This window comes from Zingiber officinale, chromosome 8A (genome assembly GCF_018446385.1).
Source record: "Zingiber officinale cultivar Zhangliang chromosome 8A, Zo_v1.1, whole genome shotgun sequence".
NCBI classification, from domain to species: domain Eukaryota; kingdom Viridiplantae; phylum Streptophyta; class Magnoliopsida; order Zingiberales; family Zingiberaceae; genus Zingiber; species Zingiber officinale.
Window position 1 is genome coordinate 119,606,128 of NC_056000.1, and position 22,100 is coordinate 119,628,227.

At 46.0% G+C, this 22,100-nt stretch overlaps 1 protein-coding gene across 1 annotated transcript; it reads left to right on the forward strand.

The window, feature by feature from the left end:
* The first annotated feature begins 16,873 nt into the window (after positions 1 to 16,873).
* LOC122012635 (remorin 4.1-like) lies at positions 16,874 to 18,197 on the forward strand. The gene is made up of 2 exons (XM_042569238.1): positions 16,874 to 17,646; positions 17,826 to 18,197. The coding sequence occupies exons 1-2, from the start codon at positions 17,104 to 17,106 to the stop codon at positions 18,015 to 18,017; spliced, it is 735 nt and encodes a 244-aa protein (XP_042425172.1). The 5' UTR covers positions 16,874 to 17,103; the 3' UTR covers positions 18,018 to 18,197.
* Positions 18,198 to 22,100: the final 3,903 nt, after the last annotated feature.

A 22,100-nucleotide genomic window follows, 5' to 3' on the forward strand; every position in this document is an offset into this window, starting at 1 on the left:
GCCTTGGCATCGTAAGTCCATTCGGCAGAGTAAGTCCAAGTGTGTAGCCTTGGCATCGTAAGTCCATTGTTTTAGCATGTTTATTTGCTATTTGTTTTCCCTAACTTAAACGTATTGCCAAACACCAAAAAGGGGGAGATTGTTGGAGCAATCCCAATGGTTCGTGGGACCATGTGTTTTGGTGTTTGGGCAAAGGGTTTAAGTTAGGTTTACCCTTGTTATTTGATATGTGTACTTGAGTTGTGCAGGACTGCAGGTGACACATGTGACGGCTTCGGGTCCGGTGAAGGATGGAGCATCCGAGGGACCGTGGACAAGGCAGCAAGGACAAGGGCCGAGGGAAGCGACTTCGAGGCATACGCGAAGGATGGCATTGGAGACAAGCCGCGGGCTTGGATGCATCCGAGGGACGAGAGCCAAAAGAAGTAGGCTTGAAGGCAAGAGGTCAAGGCTGCAAAGAAGAGTCAAATGAGTCGTGAGGGTACGAGTGCATGAGAGATTGTACTCGGAGTAAAATCCTAGTTTTAGGGTTTTACTGTAGCGGCACTGTAGCAGTACTGTAGCGCACTGTAGCAGTCGACTGGTGTATGGACCAGTCGACTGATGCACTGTAGCAGATAGCCGTTGAGAGAGCCGTTGGGCTGGCATCAGTCGACTGGTGCAAGGACCAGTCGACTGGTAACGGGCAAATCAGGTTCTGATTTGTTCCAAGCTCTATAAGAAGGAGCTTGGTATGGCCGGCCAAGGTGACGAAATTAGACTTGGTTAAAGCCTAATTAGTAGTCACCAAAGTGCTCAAGGTTCTCTTGTGTCCAAGTGTTCTTGGTTGGAGTTGTGGTGAGGTTTCTCCACCCACAAGGAGGTTGAGCTAGCCGGAGTTTGCCGGGGACTAATCCACCGACGGATTGAGGGATCGTCCACCTTACGGACACGCCGTGGAGTAGGAGCAAGTTATCTCCGAACCACGTAAACGAACGTGTTAGCGGTTTGCATTTCCATTCTTGTATTTAGTGTTTAGCTTTCTATTTGTGTTTGTTTGTATTCCGCTGCGCTAACATCATAGGAAGCAAGGATTTGGGGGTGCCGTCTATCCAACCCCCCTTCAAGCCGGCCACCGATCCTCCAACAATGTTTTCTAGAAATGTTAAAAGAATGCAGGTGTTTCATAGCAACGCAGATATAGACACCAGAAGGATGGGATACAGTTATAGAGCAGAAAATAGGCTTTGTTTCATGAAGAGGGATTCATAAAAAGGAACATTCAATAGCGCTCGCAATGGCTGTCGGATTTGGATCCTTGAGGTCCTTCCGCTAAGCGAGTCTTCGCTTAAGCTAACTCCATCTAGACATGAACAAGGGTGACCCGCAGTTGGTCAATGGTGGCGTTTTGTAGTCGATTTTCTTCCTTCAAAGTCGTCACCTCATCCTCATGCTTCAGCTTCAGATAAAGGATATGATGAAGTTGGGCATGAAAGTCTGCTTGCGCTTTCATCTTCAGAGCCATTTCTACCGGGGTCCTGCATTTGGCGGCTCGCCATAGCTCTTCTAGTTCCCGGCAAAGAGAGGTCTGTAGATCCCGGCTCAAGGTCATATCATGTAAAGCCTTCTCGGTAAAGGCTAGCCGACGACAAAGAGCAGACAACTCAGGAGATTCCATGAACAAGTGAGGAGCAGGTAAAAAAGAAAAGGTGGATAAGAAGGGTGAAGTGCTCCAAATCTTTTATACAGGAGAGGAAGGTGAAAGGACTCTCTCGGAACCGGAGGGGACGCTTGGGAACCGGTGTAGCAGTAAAGACAGACTAGGTCCGGAAGTCGAAAAGTCAGTGTAAGCGTGAGGGTCGCCCGGCTGTCACACAGGTCTGCTGAGCGCCAAATAGGTCGGCCAAAGAGTCAAAAGCCTGATCTGGTATTCGACCAGCAAATTGACTCTCATAATAAACCAAATGAGAAAATGGAATTGGGCGGGATGGACTGCCCATAAGGATGAACCTCTCCAACTAATAAATATCAGGGTCACAGGATAGTACAACAGCATAATTCAGGGAGCGTACAAAACATTCATTACAAAGCCAGAACTTGTTACACAAAATCAATAGTTGAAGTCTTGTTTATGAATTACATAGGATAAGGGATACACATAAGATAAGTAAGGGAGACAGGCGCTGTTACAGGAAAGAACGTCCCACGGAAAGGAACGTCCCACAAGACAGGAGTCACTGAGACAACTAAAGCCCGGACAGGAACCACTGAGACAATTAAAGCCCGGGCAGGAGTCACTCAGACAACTAAAGCCCGGAAAGGAGTCACTGAGACAACTAAAGCCTGGACAAGAGCCACTGAGACAACTAAAGCTCGGACAAGAGCCACTGAGACAGCTAAAGCCCGGGCAGGAGTCACTGAGACAATCAAAGCCCAGACAAGAGCCACAAGAGTTAGTTAAGGCCTGTGGACACTGCCCTGGGAAGGAACATCCTGAGGGTTAAGAGCCGCTGTGACGTTGTAAGCTCGGGCCAACTCTGCTTGAAGGGATCTGATGATGGTCTGCTGTTGAGAGATGGTGTATTGTTTATCATCAAGGCACGTACGGAGGAGGGATAACTCGGCCTCATGTTCTCTCTGCAGACTATCCTGGAGGCTAAGTTGGCGTTGTAGGTCAGACTGGTATTTGTCTTTCATCACCTTTTCGGCGTGAACGTGAGATTTAACAAGGCGATACAGGGCATCTGTGTCCCACCAGGAAGCACGTTGACGGTCTCGCTCCGCGGTCATGTTTTTCAGCTCGCGCTCCTTCTCTGCAAGCTGTTGGGTGAGTTGATGTATCCGCATTTGGGGGGTTGGCTGATCAACTTCATCGGAAGAAGGCGAATGCATTGTGTCAAGGGGAAGCAAGGAGAAAGCAGAGTGACAAAAAGCAGGAAGAAAGCAGGGGAAGAGAAGGATAAGCAGGGGAAAAGAAGGATGCTAGAAGTGATCACCTTGAGGTCTTTTATAGAGGAGAGTGAGTACTCAAGATAAAGCAATTGCGCAGGCGCCGTACCACAAGCAACCACTAAAGAAACTATGCAGGCGCCGCACCATAAGCAACCACTAAAGCAATTATGTAGGCGCAGTACCCCAGGCAACCACTAAAGTAATTGCGCAGGCGCCGTACCACAAGCAACCACTAAAGCAATTATGCAGGCGCCGTACCCCAGGCAACCACTAAAGCAATTACGTAGGCACCGTACCCTAGGTAGCCACTAAAGCCATTACGCAGATAGGGTATCCCAGGCGATAGGACATAAAGGTGGGCAAGACAGGTAAAGCAGGAGGCAGAGAGCACAGAGGTGTGTATGGGTCTAGTCAGTCAGACTTGCGTCTTCCTTCGAGTAGACTTGAGGGGGAGGCTTGTGATACGGTGCATGGATGTGGGGTCTGTAAGATGATATGGCACGGAGTCAAAGCCATAGAAGGGTCAAGAGTTATCCAGCCTGGAGGTCAGAAGTCTTGCCCTCGTGGCTGGTCAAAAGTTAAGTCAGCCTGGAGGTCAGAAGTCTAGCCCTCGTGGCTAGTCAAAAGTTATACCATCATGGAGGTCAAAAGTCAGAATTACAAGGAGGTCCAGATTCCGGCACACGTGGCTAAAGTCAAAGCTTCAGTTGAGGTACTGGTCAAACGATAGTATTCACAAGTTGGGTCGTATCCGGGGCCAGATCCGATCTCAAGAGGGAATCGAAAAAAGGACCTGACCCCCAAGACCAAAGTCAATGAAGGGTTGGTCCCAGGGGTCAGGTGCAACCAGGGATTGGGGGTGACTCGGGATCAGCTTATTGATCGGGCGTATATACCGAATACGATTGTCGCCAGGGAGGCGGGTCATGGATCCGATCCAACGTGCAAGTCGGAACGATCATACGTGCAGGTCGGGACGTTCATACCATAGATAACAGCATGCGTATATAGGTCAGGGATCCGACCTAACGTGTAGGTCGGGACGTTCATACCATGGATAACAACATGCGCATACAGGTCAAGGATCCGACCCAACATGCAGGTCGGGACGTTCATACCATGGATATCAGCAGACGGACACAGGTCAGGGATCCGACCCAACATGCAGGTAAGGACGATCATACGAGCAGGTCGAGACGTTCATACCATGGATAACAACATGCACATACAGGTCAGGGATCCGACCCAGCGTGCAGGTCGGGACGTTCATACCATGGGTAACAACAAACAGATGCAGGTTGGGGAGCTGACCCATCGGGCAGGTCAGGAATCAGTAGATCGTCGGGATGTACATACTTCGAATGACACAGACGAAGGTGGGTCAGGAGGCCAGACACTACGTGACAAATAGGCCTACAAGGAATCGTAACCACCTATCAGAGAACAATCATCACATGTCAGAGAATATTCTAACAGTGAGAGGCTCATACCCCTCTTGGTTCCTCCGCCGGCCTATGAGAGAAAGCCACGTGTTGACTGTTAGGACCTTCGGATGGCTAGAGAGGGGGGTGTGAATAGCCTCCTCTAAAAACTCAATTAATCTCCTCACAAAAGTTTGTTAGCACCGCGGAAATAAGCAAAAGGAAAACTGATGCAAGGAAAAGAAACAACCCACCACTAACACAACAAGGATGTACGAGGTTCGGGGATAACTTGCCCCTACTCCTCGGCGTGTCCATAAGGTGGACGATCCCTTGATCTTTCGGTAGATCACACCCCGGACAGATTCCGGCTAAGTATTTCTCCTTCTCGGTGGAGTAACCTCTCCACAAAGTCTCAGAAAAGATTTGAAATGAAGCACAAGACTTACAGAGTTTAGTGGCTAAAAGGAATGAACAATAAACTTACAGCCACGATGAAAGCAAAGCGCAAACACAGAAGAAGTTCCTCAGCTAAGAGCTCAAAAACACAACACTCTTGCTTGATCGACAGAGAGTTTTTTTAAAATTGCTCTCTCAAACCTCTCTTCTTCCTTCTTCTTATTCCTCTGCTTTCTCACTGTCTTCAGCCAGAGTCGAATCACTGTCACCTGTATCGAATCACTGCGACCAACTCAGGCGTCGCCAATCACTCTTCCTCCTCATCTGGTTCTCTGAACTCACACCAATACCATCTATGGTCTTCACTGGTGTCTCTGAGCTCGAACCAATAAGCAAGAGTCAAGCTGTTGCCAACTGATCGCAGCCAGTGAACGTTGACGCTCCAATTGCACCATTTGCAGCGAAACACAGCAGAAAGACCACTTGGTCTTATTCTTCTAATGGAGCTTAATTTGAATTTAAGCATTGGCACGACACCTGCAACCTGTAACTCAAAAAGCTTACAGCAGATGGTTAGATCAGATGAATCAGAAATCGCAGAGAAACAGCAGAAGACAAACGACATCGTTGTGGATCGATCAACATCGATCCATAGTTTCAGACCGATCGGGACACATCCTAATCGGTCGGGATGATGCCGACGGCGTCGATCGATCCTATAGGTGGATCGGTCCATAGACCGATCCCTCCTATTCCATCACATCGCTTGTTACTGATCGGTCACCGGATCGATCAGATAACCCACAGAGAGCTACTGTGTGGTTACCGATCGGTCACGAGACCGATCAGATAACTAAGGTATCACTGGATCGGTCGACAGACCGATCCAGACAGCCAAAGGACCGATCCAATGCCTCTGTTGGTTTTAGAGCTTCCCAGCCCTAAACCCTAACGTCTTCCTGGTCTAGAGAACGAGCTACCGAGCCCTCTCTGACCTAGTCTGGAGAACAAGCTACCGAGCCCTCTCCGACTTCCACGTCCGGGTCAGAGAACGAGCTACCGAGCCCTCTCTGACCTAGTCTGGAGAACGAGCTGCCGAGCCCTCTCCGACTTCGTCCGGTCCAGAGAACGAGCTACCGAGCCCTCTCTGACCTAGTCCGGAGAACGAGCTACCGAGCCCTCTCCGACTTCCACGTCCGGGTCAGAGAACGAGCTACCGAGCCCTCTCTGACCTAGTCTGGAGAACGAGCTGCCGAGCCCTCTCCGACTTCGTCCGGTCCAGAGAACGAGCTACCGAGCCCTCTCTGACCTAGTCCGGAGAACGAGCTGCTCCGACTTCGCGTGCCAAGTATCCGTACTTGGACTTTTCCTCTCCACATGATCAACCTTGATCATTAATCAATCTAAGTTTAATTAATATCTGATACAAACTTAAATCAATGTCAACATCAAAACAACAGTCAGGTCAGACTGTATTAACAATCTCCCCCTTTTTGTTGTTTGACAACACGATTTAAGTTTAGATCAGAAATGTTCATATTTCCCTAATTTTAGGGGAATCAAGATCCTCCCCCTAAGACAGATACAACCCCATGTAAGGATAGGGGAATCAAGATCCTCCCCCTAAAGCCAAACTTTCATTTATCTCTAAACTTAGTTATCTTCTCCCCCTTTGTCAAACACCGAAAAGGTGCGAATTAGGTAAGAAAACGTTAAAGGACTCCCCCTTGACCCATACTGTCTTTTTCTTAATCCACCTAGAATGCCCTCTAAGTGTATTATAAGACAGTGATAAATAAATAAGAGACATACATGACATGGCATATGAATAGCATATTAATAGTCAATAGGAAGTGAAACATAAAGAAAAATAAGAAAATGAGCAGCATAAATATATGAAATCAGCAAGTATCCAGGTCAGACATAAGTATCCAACAAACAACATCCAAAACATAAGTAATTAAAATGACAGCATAGAACAATGTGTATCAATCAACCTCCTCATTATGAGGAGCATCAGCATCATCAGCTGGAGGAGTGGGTCCCTGAGGTGGCATGCCGCTGCTCGAGGATGGATAGCCCGGGAAATACTGCGGAGGTGGGTATCTGGCCATCCATCCCATAATCGCCTGATGTGTCGCCAACTGCTGACTGCGTAGATCATCGTAGCGCTGGTCAATCCGAACGCGCAGCCCGTGGAGCTCAGCAACCAGCAGCTCATCGTGCTGATCAATGCGGCTCTCCAGCTCGGCGATCTGCCAGCGCAGATCAGGATCTGCCTCTCCATCGTCAGCAGCAGCAGCAGGAGGAGCAGCAACAGGAGCAGCCGCAACCTGTCGTGGAGGTGCCCGTGGTAACTCACCTAGTGCTCTCCCATCCTTCCACCGAACCTCCCCATTCTGTCCTATGATGCCAGACTTGGAAAATGCCCGTTTCCCAAGTCTGCAGTCCTGCCTGACCATCTTGACTATTCTACCCTTAGAGACATCAATCTGAAGGGTCTCGAGCCAATCTATAATTATATGCCCATAAGGCATATAAACAGTGAAGCTGTTTGGCTCACTATAGGAGATGATCGAAGAATAGATGCTAGACATGATGTCAAAGTCGAGACGCCGACGCAATCCATAAAGCATCAGGCAATGATATGGTCGGATCTCAGACAAGGGTTTAGATGTGATTGGCAAAAGGCAGTTTGTGACAATCTTAAAGAGAATGTAATCTGGGGCAGATAATCTCAAGGCTGCAAAAGTAGGAAAATCAACATCTAATTCATCTAGCCCACCCGGTCTAGGATGTCCGAAGAAATACTCATAAATGGAGTCAGATGAGACATCAAAAGGAGAAGGTAAGGGGTCTGGTAAGTCAAGATATATGGAAAAGACATTTCCTGAACACCTACGGCAAGCTAGATAATCAAAGAAGGCTGAGAAACTGAAATCAAGAGTCTGCTTAGCAAATTTTGTTTTATAACTTACATCATTAGTTTGATGAAGATTGTTATAAAACTCAGATACTAAGTCATAATTGATATCTCGTTCTAAATAGACAAGTGAATCAAGTTTGTAATATGCAATGATTTCTGACACAGATGGACAAAATTTGTCCATAAATTTTTGATCCACAGACCTACAAGGAAGTAGTTTAAAGGTTCTTTGTTTAAAGGCTTGTTCAAAATGGTGGTTTGGGAAACTCCCGGAGACAGATGGTTGAGGTCGGGAGGGAGCCTTAGTCTTAGATTTCTCAGGTGACTTAGAGGTTCCTTCACCCACTTGTTTCTTCCTAAGATTTAACAATGTGATACAATGGGGCAAATAAGTGAGCACCGGAGCCACCAACAACCGAAAGCCAAAACAAAATGCACAGATACGGTGAGAAATGAAACTGAAATGCCAAGGTGAGTAGTTTTAGGGAAGTATGGAGTTACCTTGGTGCCATTGAAGTATCTTTTGGCTAGGGCTTTGGCTAGGGCTTCGGCGTGCAAAGAGAAGAGAAGAGTTGAGGTGTAGGAAAGTGTCGGCTAGGGCTTCAGCGTGAAAGGAGAAGAGAAAGGATCGGGAAGATTTAAGAGAGATCGGCTAGGGTCCAAGTGTTGAAATGATCGGACGGCTGTCCGATCAGGAGATATCAGAAACTTCTTGATCGGTCACCAGTCCGATTAGGGAACCTCCTGATCGGTCTCTAGACCAATCAGGGAACCTCCTGATCGGTCTGTAGACCGATCAGAAAATGATCAGTAACCCTCTCTACGTACCAGACTGACCTGATTGGTCCCCGGACCGATCAGTAGGCTTCCTGGCATATAAAACGAACCTGATCGGTCCCTGGACCGATCAGATTACAAGCAGAGGGTCTGGAGAGATTTTTGGATCGGTCGACAGATCGATCCACCTTCTCCTGATCTGGCTGTAGACCGATCAGTGTCTGATATTGAAGTTTCTCCAGTAATTTCAGTAACTGAAATTCGTAGAGATGTTCGATAATTCGTAGAAGTTTCTCCAGTAAAACTTCCAAATTTAGTACCTAGAACCTGAAGAATCTACAAGCATAACTATTTCCTAAAGATTATGGTCTGAAATTGTTTATAACCTGAAAGTTTCAGACAATTAGAAAAACAGACAACTCAAGGCTTGAAAACTGAAATTTTCGACCTTGTTATGTTCAGTTTCAAGTTTGTCAAAATATAACCAAATTGTTATCATTATTTCAAGGACTTGTCCTAGTATCAATCAAAAACATGAAAGGTATCGATCAAAGATATCAATCAACACATTAACCAAAGTTAGATAAATTCTAAGTAAAGGTCCAACCAAGTTTCCTTGGTTGGAATATATGAGTAAGATCTAGGAACCAAATACACATGAATTATGCAATGGTCTTCCCCATACTCAATTTATGTCTCTTCAACCTAATTATTCAAGGGATGCATGATACATTTTGAATAGTTCGGCTGATCCTAGCATCTCACCCCATTTCTAGCAAACAAAAATAATTTGTTAAACCTTATAGTTTGTGTGAGATGTCCCCAAGTTGCCCAAGTTAATTTCCCAATTCCTCTTGTCGTTTTAATATCCTTATCGATCATGATGAAGTCCTAATGGTCTATTGAGCCAAACACATTCCCAATTCTCTCCTTAAATGACTAAATTCATTTTCCGGAAGAGGTTTGGTAAAAATATCAGCTAGGTTTGATTTTGACTCAACATATGTGAGCGCAATGTCTCCCCTAGCTACGTGATCTCTAATGAAGTGATGACGCACTTCAATGTGTTTGGTCCTTGAATGATGGACTGGATTTTTCGTTAGGTTTATTGTGCTGATGTTGTCACACAGCACTTGCACTCCCTTATACGAAAGCCCATAATCTTCTAGGGTGTGGATCATCCACAACAATTGTGATACACTCTCTCCCATGGCAATGTATTCAGCCTCGGTTGTGGAGAGAGCAACGCAATGTTGCTTCCGACTTGACCAACTAACCAATGATGAACCTAAAAATTGGCAACCCCCACTAGTGCTTTTCCGATCCAATTTGCACCCAGCATAATCGGAGTCGGTATAACCTATCAAATCAAAAGACTCAGTACGAGGGTACCAGAGGCCTACTCTAATTGTGCCCTTAAGGTATCTCAGAATTCTCTTAACTGCAATTAAATGAGATTCTTTGGCACATACTTGATATCTAGCGCACATGCCCACAGCAAAAAGTATGTCCGGTCGACTAGCTGTAAGATATAGAAGACTACCGATCATGCTTCTATATTGCGTTAGATCAACTGATTTTCCATTCTCATCATTGTCAAGGCGAGTGTTCGTCGTCATTGGAGTGGATACTTCCTTAGAGTCACTCATTTCGAATTTCTTGAGCATCTCTTGAGTATATTTTATTTGATGGACATAAATGTCATCTCGAGTTTGTTTGATTTCAAATCCAAGGAAGAATGTCAATTCTCCCACCAGACTCATCTCAAACTCACTTTCCATGTGAGTGATAAATTCATTCAAATAGTCCTTATTATTTGAGCCACAAATTATGTCATCGACATACACCTGGGCTACAAATATGTTTTCATCATCTCTACGCAGAAATAGTGTTGGGTCTATTTGACCTCTTACAAAACCATTTTCTAGTAAGTAAGTTGACAACCTTTCGTACCATGCTCGAGGTGCTTATTTAAGCCCATAAAGAGCTTTCTTGAGCTTGTACACGTGGTTTGGAGCTTCGGTATTCACAAACCCCGGTGGTTGTTCAACATAGACCTCTTCTTTAATGAAACCGTTTAAGAAGGCCGATTTAACGTCCATTTGATAGAGCTTGAAGCCTCTATGTGCAGCAAAAGCTAGCATCAAACGAATGGACTCTAATCGAGCCACGGGAGCATAAGTCTCATCATAATCGAGGCCTTCGACTTGACTATAGCCCTTGGCTACAAGTCTTGCCTTGTTTCTTACGACTTCTCTCTTTTGATTTAACTTATTTTTGAAGACACATTTGGTTCCAATAATGGTGGTCTTCTTAGGTCTAGGAACTAAGTCCCACACTTGGCTCCTTTCAAATTGACCTAACTCATCTTGCATAGCTATGATCCAATCAGGATCGTGAAATGCCTCATCAACTAATTTTGGTTCGATTTCTGAGATCAAGGCGACCTCATTAGACTCATTTATAAAGAATGATCTAGTCCTAATCCCTTGTTGAATGTCTCCCACAATCTAGTCTTGGGGATGACTAGAGGCTATCCTAAATTACCTTGGTGTTGGCGGTGCCTCATGAGTGGTCTCACTAGACACAGGCAAGGGCTCAGTATCAGGCAAAGGATCAGACTGAGCCCTCTCTTGCCTTTGCTCATCATCATCGGAGTCAATTTCGACTCTTTCTATGTTTTGATCATTTAAACTTAGATTTCTAAGTTCAAATTGAATTTCTCCTACATCCCTTGATTGATCATTTGATTTAGGAATTTCTTCAAATGCTACATCCGAGGACTCTTCAATCAATTTAGTCCTATTATTGTAGACTCGATAGGCTTTGCTGATGAGAGAGTACCCGACTAGTATCCCTTCGTCAGCCTTAGCCGTGAACTTTCCAAGATGATCCTTGGTGTTCAAGATGAACACCTTACAACCAAACACCCTAAGATGTTTAATTGTAGGGGGTTTTCCAAACCAAAGTTCATGGGGGGTCTTTCCTAAAAACCTATGTATCAAGACTCTGTTTTGCACATAGCAAGCTGTATTTACAGCTTCAACCCATAAGTAACTCGGTAGTGAGTACTCATTGAGCATGCTTCGTGCAGCTTCTTGCAAGACTCGATTCTTTCTCTCCACAACCCCATTTTGCTATGGGATCCTTGGAATAGAGAACTCATGTCTATATCCTTTTTCTTGACAAAATTCTAAAAATCTATGATTTTGAAATTCTCCACCATGATCACTTCTAAATTCTAATTATTTTAATTGTTGTTGATTTTTCATTTTCAGTTCTTCTACAAAAGGAAACAAAAATATCTATGGTTTAATCCTTATTTTTCAAAAAGAAAGTCCATGTATATCTAGTAAAGTCATCAATGATCACTAAGCAATATCTACTTCCATTCAATGAAATGACATTACTACAATCAAATAAGTCCATATGCAATAAATCTAAAGCAGTAGAGGTACTTACAACGCTTTTACCTTTATGAGACGCTTTTGTTTGCTTACCCTTTTGACATGCATCACATAATTTTGTCTTTTGGTACTTGATGCTTGGTAGGCCTCGCACTAATCCTTTGTTGGCTAGCTTTCGAATATTCTTCATGTTCACATGGGCCAACCTCCTATGCCACAGCCATGATTCTTCTTCTTTTGACATGAAACACTTAGCAGAGGCATTAGTAGCACTTTTAAAAAAATACTTGATAAATGTTATCTACCCTTGTGCCTACTAGTACCGTGTCAAGTGTGTCAATGTGTTTGACTAGACATTGACTTGAATGAAACTCAATTGTGTAACCCGTATCACACAATTGGCTGACACTTAGGAGATTAAATGTCATCCCCTTGACTAGAAGGACATTTTTGATTTGGAGATATTCGGATATATGAATATCTCCAACTCCTATAACCTTAAGGCTACCATTATTACCAAAGGACACATTACCTCTATTTTTGTTTTGAATGGTAGTAAAGAGTGACTCGTCCCCGGTCATGTGCTTGGAGCATCCACTATCAACAAACCAAGTTGATAGATGTTCCCCCTTGACAAATGCCTACAAGACACGAAAGATAGATGTTTTAGGTACCCAAATCTTGGGACCTAATGCATCTACAATGAAAGACCTAGGACCCATGCCTTGGTTACACCCTTCCTAGTCTCATGAACCCTAGAAGCATGTGATCTATGAAATTGGGTTCTAGACACTAGGGAAATGAAACTAGACTCCTTAGGTTGATATCCTAACCCAGCCTTGTTGTAGACCGCCCTTTGGGCATTTAGAATCATATCTAAGGTCTTAGAGCTAGTTAAGAATTTCTCAAGCATTTTCTTGAGTTTCTCAACTTCACTCTTTAAGGCTTTGTTTTCATCCTCAAGAAGCTCTTGATGTAGGTCATCAACCTCATCTTCCCTAAGAGTCTTCAAGTGTTCTACTTCATCTTTTAATAATTTGATTTCAGTTTTTGATTTCTTAAGCAAAGTAGATAAATGTGCAATAGTTTTATGGCATTTTTCTAAGTGAGGAGAAGTTACCTCTTCATCATCCGAAGATGATGAAGCCGCGGCTGATGTATCACTTCCGGAATCCGATTCCTCCCTTGCCATAAGCGCTAATTGACGAGTGCTTTTCTCCTTCTTCTCTTCCTCCGATGAGCTTGAGGAGGATTCATCCCAAGTAGCTTTGAGAGCTTTCTTCTTCTTGGCCCTTTCCTCCTTCTTCTTGAGTTTTGGACACTCGCTCCGATAGTATCCTTTCTTGCTACACTCATAACACGTAACATTAGTCTTATCAACATTTTGATCAATAGACTTACCTTTCCCTTTGTATCTCCGGCTCCTTCTCATGATTCTCCTTACGAAGTTGGCCATCTCGCTTGATGATGATCCACCTTCATCATCGGACTCGGAGGAGGATGAGGATGTAGGAATCTCTATCTCCTTCTTCTTTTCTTTCTTCCTTCTTCCATCCTTGCTCTTTTCTCCTGCAACTAAGGCAATACCTTTCTCTTTTTGACCCTTGTTAGCAAGTTCATGAAGTTCCATTTCGCAAAAGAATTCATCTAATTTAACAATTGAAAGGTCCTTGGAGACCTTGTAGGCATCTACCATAGATGACCACAAGGCATTCCTCGGAAAGGCTTTGAGAGCGTACCTTACAAGATCGCGATTCTCTACGCGTTCATCTACGGAATGAAGAACATTGATGATCTCTTTGAACCTCCCGTGTAGTTCACTTACCGTTTCGTTCTCCTTCATGGTGAGATTTTGTAGTTGGTTTAGGAACAAGTCTCTCTTGGCGATCCGAGAGTCTCGGGTTCCTTCTTGGAGCTCGATGAGCTTGTTCCACAAATATTTTGCACTCCCAAATGGACCTACCTTGACAAGTTGATCTTTGGCTATCCCACATTGTAGAGTGACCACCGCCTTGGCATCGGCTTGTCCTTTGCGAGTTTGCTCGGCGGACCACCTTGACGACTCTAGTTCCTTACCTTCTTCGTCCTTCGGAGGTGTGAATCCTTCCTTGACCGAGAACCACATGGATATGTCGGTCTTGAGATAATACTCCATACGGCTCTTCCAATATTGGAAGTCCGCTCCGTCGAAGTAGGGTGGATGATTGGTGCTAAAACCTTCCTTTATAGCCATCTTCTTGCTCTTTATGGTGTTAATCCGGATGAAGAGCGCCTTGCTCTGATACCACTTGTTAGGACCTTCGGATGGCTAGAGAGGGGGGGTGTGAATAGCCTCCTCTAAAAACTCAATTAATCTCCTCACAAAAGTTTGTTAGCACAGCGGAAATAAGCAAAAGGAAAACTGATGCAAGGAAAAGAAACAACCCACCACTAACACAACAAGGATGTACGAGGTTCGGGGATAACTTGCCCCTACTCCTCGGCGTGTCCGTAAGGTGGACGATCCCTTGATCTTTCGGTAGATCACACCCCGGACAGATTCCGGCTAAGTATTTCTCCTTCTCGGTGGAGTAACCTCTCCACAAAGTCTCAGAAAAGATTTGAAATGAAGCACAAGACTTACAGAGTTTAGTGGCTAAAAGGAATGAACAATAAACTTACAGCCACGATGAAAGCAAAGCGCAAACACAGAAGAAGTTCATCAGCCAAGAGCTCAAAAACACAGCACTCTTACTTGATCGACAGAGAGTTTTTTTAAAATTGCTCTCTCAAACCTCTCTTCTTCCTTCTTCTTATTCCTCTGCTTTCTCACTGTCTTCAGCCAGAGCCGAATCACTGTCACCTGTATCGAATCACTGCGACCAACTCAGGCGTCGCCAATCACTCTTCCTCCTCATCTGGTTCTCTGAACTCACACCAATATTATCCATGGTCTTTACTGGTGTCTCTGAGCTCGAACCAATAAGCAAGAGTCAAGCTATTGCCAACTGATCGCAGCCAGTGAACGTTGACGCTCCAATTGCACCATTTGCAGCGAAACATAGCAGAAAGACCACTTGGTCTTATTCTTCTGATGGAGCTTAATTTGAATTTAAGCATTGGCACGACACCTGCAACCTGTAACTCAAAAAGCTTACAGCAGATGGTTAGATCAGATGAATCAGAAATCGCAGAGAAACAGCAGAAGACAAACGACATCGTTGTAGATCGGTCAACAGACCGATCCATAGCCCTCTGGACCGATCAGGACACATCCTGATCGGTCTGGGATGATGTTGATCGGTCTGTGGACCGATCAGCCTATAGGTGGATCGGTCCACAGACCGATCCCCCTATAGGTCTGAATCACATCGCGCTTGTTACTGATCGGTCACCAGACCGATCAGATAACCCACAGAGAGCTACTGTGTGGTTACTGATCGGTCACGAGACCGATCAGATAACTAAGGTATCACTGGATCGGTCGACAGACCGATCCAGACAGCCAAAGTATCACTGGATCGGTCAACAGACCGATCCAATGTCTCTATTGGTTTTAGAGCTTCCCAGCCCTAAACCCTAACGTCTTCCTGGTCCAGAGAACGAGCTACCGAGCCCTCTCTGACCTAGTCCGGAGAACGAGCTACCGAGTCCTCTCCGACTTCCACGTCCGGGTCAGAGAACGAGCTACCGAGCCCTCTCTGACCTAGTATGGAGAACGAGCTGCCGAGCCCTCTCCGACTGCGTCCGGTCCAGAGAACAAGCTACCGAGCCCTCTCTGACCTAGTCTGGAGAACGAGCTGCCGAGCCCTCTCCGACTGCGTCCGGTCCAGAGAACGAGCTACCGAGCCCTCTCTGACCTAGTCCGGAGAACGAGCTACCGAGCCCTCTCCGACTTCCACGTCCGGATCAGAGAACGAGCTACCGAGCCCTCTCTGACCTAGTCCGGAGAACGAGCTACCGAGCCCTCTCCGACTTCGCGTGCCAAGTATCCGTACTTGGACTTTTCCTCTCCACATGATCAACCCTGATCATTAATCAATCTGAATTTAATTAATATCTGATACAAACTTAAATCAATGTCAACATCAAAACAACAGTCAGGTCAGACTGTATTAACATTGACCACCGCCAGACAGAGCCTGACACCCGACATTCCTTGACATTCGCCAGGTTCCAGAAGCCTCAGTTGCAGTATAAAAAGGGATGCTTTGTCCCTTACGCAGGTACGCTCTCTCGTCATTTCTTACAGTCTTTTACTTTTTCTTGCTTTCTCTGTGACTTCTGGGGAATAAGTACCTGACTTGAGCGTCGGAAGGCCTGACCCGGGGACTTTTTCCCTGGTTTCTGGTCTCTAACGACCGTGTGACTTGTCTGAGTGTGTGCAGAGCAATAGCGCCATCATCCTGAGTCTTTCTTTCCTTCGTACAACCGCTCGTGTGCACCTGTCCAGGGGGTACCTTGCGGACTCAGCATCTCGTCGACTCTTCGTCAACCTTTAACACAACAAGGTCCGTTTTCATCAGACTCAGCTTCCGGACGGGATCACCATCGATAAAGGATATTCATATTCATACTCATTAAAGATCAAATATTTTCTATATTAATAATTTTTTTATTAACATCTAACTCTCATTATATTAACACCAAAAAAAAAATATATTACAATTAATATCATTTTATATATAATATTAAAAAATTATATTAAAAATCTATATAACTTATTTTTCATTTGGATAAAAAATACTAAATAAATTTTGAAAGAAACAATTCTTATATATATAATCGGATATTAATATACTATTCTCTTTCATTCAGATGGAATATCCCATTTTCAGATAAAATTATATTTGATAGGACGGCAGCGTCGGCAAGGGAATTAACGACTGTCACATTCAAATCTACCCCGACTGTAATCCGGGGGCCAAGGGAGTTGCCGTGGCCTACCCCAGGACCGAAATCACACTCTGCTCCCCCTGAGCGCGACAGCTTCTATACCTAGCGAAGTCAGTGCGCAGGGCCTGCTCGGTCGGCGGAGCCCTCTTGGATTATCATCTCCTATCGCAGCATTGGCTGGTGCGACGCAGCCATCCATCCCCCCACACTTCGTCATGGCGCCCATCACCTCCATAGCAATGCCCAGACAAAACAGGAGAAGCTTACCCCCGCCTCAGCACGCTTTAATGGTCACGCCGCCCGACCACCACCACCACCACTGGTTTCTTATACAAAGCTCCTCCCCCCGCGGCATCCTCACTTGGACATGTGGAGTGATGGGAGCGTGACAAGAACAGATTACGGAGAAGGAGACGACATCCCCGAACGGCGCGCGAGACATCCACCCGTTAACCGCCGTACCCAACGGAGGGACCTCTGGGAGGGCGGCGAAAGCCTCAGCTCGATCCGCTCGACTATGACCAGGGAGCTCAACGCCATGGTCGTCTCCGGCTCCAACGCGCAGCAGAACGGCAGCAGTCAGTTTGGTAACGAGAGCAGCAACGGAGGAGGCGAGCAACCAGGGGAGGAGACGGCGGCGGCGGCGGCGGCGGAGACGAACCCGCTCGCCATCGTGCTGACCTACCCGATCCCGTCGCCAGGGCATCAGTCGCCGCACGCCGGCGCGGGGGAGGAACGGTTGCCGCCGGTGCACGTGGTGAGGAGGGAGGAGGTGGAGTCGAAGGTGGCCGCTTGGCAGACGGCGGAGGTGGCGAAGATCAACAACCGGTACAAGCGCGAGGAAGTGATCATCAACGGCTGGGAGAGTGAGGAGGTGGAGAAAGCCGCCGCTTGGTTGAAGAAAATCGAGGTGATTTGTTCTCCTGATTCAGTCATCATCGTCACTAGCATTCCAATATTCAACTCTCACCGATCTACAATATCAAAAAACCAACTATTTTTTTCTCTCTTTCGAAAAGAAAGAGATCGATCTAAGCGAGAAAGTTCACCAAATTGCATAATTAAGTTGCTGAGAACGACTATGAACAGAGGAAGCTGGATAAGCAGAAGGCGAGAGCCACGGAGACGATGCGGAACGAGATCGCAAAAGCACAACAGAAGGCAGCCGAGAAGAAGGCGTCGGCGGAGGCAAAGAGGGGGACGAAGGTGGGGAGGGTGTTGGAACTAGCCAACTTCATGAGAGCTGTGGGCAGAGCTCCCTCCAAGCGCCCCTTCTTCTAGCTAGTTCCGAATCCAACGGTTCACTTTTCAGCAAAATTAAGTAATTAATCCCATTGATACTGCATATATCGTTTGCTGTCCCATTGAGCTCTATCTGTTCGATCGAGTGATTTGAATAAATTCGTAGTGTGTTCTTCTTTGGGAGCAGCTCCCCAGGAGCAAAAGAAAGCATTCCATCATAGTTGATCATCATGGGCTTTTGCTAGTATGTACTTTGTCTAATAATTTGACATTTTAAAAGAAGTATTAGGATAGATAAATATTAATTTAATTCAATATATTAAAAATAATAATTTTTTAAATCATAAAGTGTTCAGAATGAAATGAAACAATGTCAAATTGATGGACATAGAGTGTTCGGAATAAAATGAAATCATATCCTATGAGTTCACATTTTCAGGTTTAAAAAATCATTGCTTTCAATATATCAGGTTAAATTGATGTTTGAGGGTATTTTTACAATCAGGATAACTACACGAACACATAGGAATTGATTTCATATCATTCCAAGGTCTCTAAGTCTATCAACCGATTATGGTCGAAATCGACTGATAAATGGATTTTTCGAAAATTGATTCGACCGGGAAAAAATCAATCGAATCAATTTCCAGACTATTTGAAAAATCCATGGGAAATCGATTCGACTGATTTTTTCCATTCGAATCGATTTTCAAAAAATTCATCTATCAATCGATTTCGGTCAAAACTAGCTGATGAACGAGATGATGGACCTAAAGGCCTCGGAATGATATGAAATCAGTTCTTATATGTTTGTCTAGTTCTCCTGATTATAAAAATACCCTCAAACATCAATTTGACCCGATATATTGAGAGCAATGATTTTTTGAACACGAATTAATTTTTCAAACATATTTTCATGTTCAAAAAATTATTGCTCTCAATATATCGGGTAAAATTGATATTTGAGAGTATTTTTATAATCAGGAGAACTAAATGAACACATAAGAATTGGTTTCATGTCATTCCAAGGTATCTAATTCCATCAGCCGTTTTCGACCAAAATTGATCGAAATCAGCTGATGGACCTAGAGAGCTCGGAACAATAGGAAACTAGATCTCTATATGTTCGTCTAGTTCTCATAACTATATAAATACCCTCAAATATCAATTTGACATAATATATTGAGCGCAGTATTCATTTGAACACGAATTAATTTTTTTAAAAATAATACTCTTCATGATGGAATTTTAATAAATCTATTTTGGAAAAAATTGGACAAACGGTCTCTAATTAATATGAAATCAGTTCATATGTGTTTTTCTAGTTCTTATGATTATATCCATACCTTTAAACATCAATATGACCCAATATATTGAGAGTAATGATTTTGTTAATATGAATTAGTTTTTCATGTTCAAAAAATCATTGCTCTCAATATATTAGGTCAAATTGATGTTTGAGGACATGGATATAATCATAAGTGATCCGGCAGTAAGGACGGGGGAACCCCTTTGAGGGGAGTCAATGACACGTAGAGGTCAAAAGTCAAAAGGGTCAGCATGAGGTCCGACCGATCGGAGAAGGGTTGGGTCGACCGGCCGAACGGGTCCGGGCGGAATCAAAGACAACTCGACGAAGAGTCGAATTTCCGACGCTCATGGTGAACAGGGTCGCCGGGCCGAGCGAGCAGCCCGCTCGGCCGAGGCGTAAATCGATAATACTGTGAACACTCTCAGTCGAGCACGCGACCGGGAGTCTTCTCGGTTGGATGGATACCTATGTCGGTTGGAAGTGATGTGCCAGCCGAGCGGCTGAACGCTCGGCTCGGGGAAAAAAGGAGACAAGGACAAGGGGACATTGGGGAATATCGTCTTCTGACAGCAGGCATATTCGACGACCAGGCCATACGCAGAATCGTACGACGGAAGGTTCTGCTGTCCCATCAGAGAGGTGCTCAGACTGTAGCAGTATAGTGTCAGACATGCTCCTCTGGCAAGCCCATACTAAGGTATGGTACAGGACACGTGTACGCCTCGGTAGGTGTGCACAAGCCTCCCCATAGCTCTATATAAGAGCCCTCAGACTTCGCAGGAGGTACGCGATCTCTGATCTTGGGAGCCACTTCATCATTTTCCTCTTGCCTGACTTGAGCGTCGGAGGGTCGTCGCCGGGAACCCCTTCCCGGCCCGACTTCTTTGCAGGTTCGCCGGAGATCCATACGGCCGGTCAGAGATCCACATCATCACCTGGAAGAGCGCCACGTGCCCAGCGTCCATCGACTCAGCGTTCGGACAGGATCAAATTGGCGCCGTCTGTGGGAACGCACCTGCATCCGAGCGGAAGCGATGGACGAAGCTGGACGACCTCACACCGTGATGCTCTCCTAGGAGGAGCTCGACGCTCTAATCGAGACAAGAGCAGCTAAGCTCGTGGAGCAACAGAAACAGAAGGCGCAAGCTAAGCGACTGGAGCAACAAGCGACGTCAGCGTCAGGTGGTCGAGCGGAAGCACCGCCTGCCCCGGTTCCATTTCATCGGGCCCTATTCCGTACGCCTCCTGAAGTCGCACCAGCCAACCTTGATCGAGGATCTTCATCCAACGAGGCGCCCCGGCGAGACTACAGAAAAGGCAAGGCTCCCCGAACGGACGCCTCCCCCGAACAGATCAACCGACAGTTTTCAGAGGTCATCCTGCGGGACCCTCTGACAAAGCATTATGTGCCCCCGGCGATCGGGGAATACAACGGAACCACCGACCCGGACGACCATCTAGGTAAGTTCGACAACACAGCTACACTACATCAATACACAGATGGAGTGAAATGCCGGGTGTTCCTTACCACCCTCTTGGGATCGGCGCAACGATGGTTCCGGAGGCTGTCGGACGGATCCATTACAAGTTTCAAGGAGTTCCGCACTGCCTTTCTCCACCATTTTGCAAGCAGTCGACGTTACCAGAAGACCAGTGTCAGTCTATTTGCCATCAAGCAAGAGCCCAAGGAGTCGCTCCGAGCTTACATCCAACGATTCAACCGGGTGGCCATGGATATTCCAACGGCCACCTCAGAAACAATGATGAATGCGTTCACGCAAGGCTTTGTGAACGGTGACTTCTTCCGTTCACTTATTCGAAAGCCGCCCCGAGACTATGATCACATGTTACACCGGGCCAATGAGTACATTAATGTGGAGGAAGCCCAGGTGACCCGAAGAAAAGAAACTCCAACTGAGCGGCCAGCCCCTGCCGAGCGGAAGCTGTTCACTAGCCACCAACCGCCTAGAGGACCCCAAGCCGAAGCAGTCCGCACTCACCACGCAAGGTCCCACGCCGTTCAAGAGGTAGCTGCCGAGCGGCCCAAACCAAAAAAGAAGGTATGGACCCCCATGTTTTGCTCGTTCCACCGGATCGACACGCATAACACACGAGACTGCCGAAGCCTTCCCTTGATCGCCCACCCTGCTCCCCGAAGTGGTCGTCGTCGATCGCCATCATCCGACAGGCGACAGCGACACCATGAAGTCGATCGGAGAATATCCAGATAGTCTCTCGAGTGGTATCATCCTCAGAGGCACGAGGACAATCCCCGGGTATCTAAGGAGCGGCCTAGGTCGTTCGCACGGGAGGAAGAAAATAGAAGCAACACGTCCTGGGGCGAAATCAACATCATTTCTGGCGGACCGACCGGAGGTGACTCCAACAGAGCAAGGAAGGCGAATGTTAGGCAGCTCCAGATCCATGCGGTCGGCTGCAGTCAAGAACGGGCGAGCAGGCCCGAAATCAGTTTCGAGCCCAGGGACCTTGAGGGAGTCGAAGTGCCACATGACGACGCCCTCCTCATCAAAGCGGTAATAGCTAACTATACTATTCACCGCATTTTCATCGATACAGGCAGCTCGGTCAACATTATATTTAAAAAGCCTTTCGATCAACTGTAAATTGATCGAGCTGAGCTGCTACCCATGATAACCCCTCTCTACAGGTTTACGGGCAATGAAGTTCTGCCGGTCGGACAGGTCCGACTGGCTATCTCGCTAGGAGAAGAGCCGCTCAGAAGGACGCGGACTGCCAACTTCGTCGTGGTCGACTCTCCCTCAGCATACAATGTTATCCTGGGGCGACCA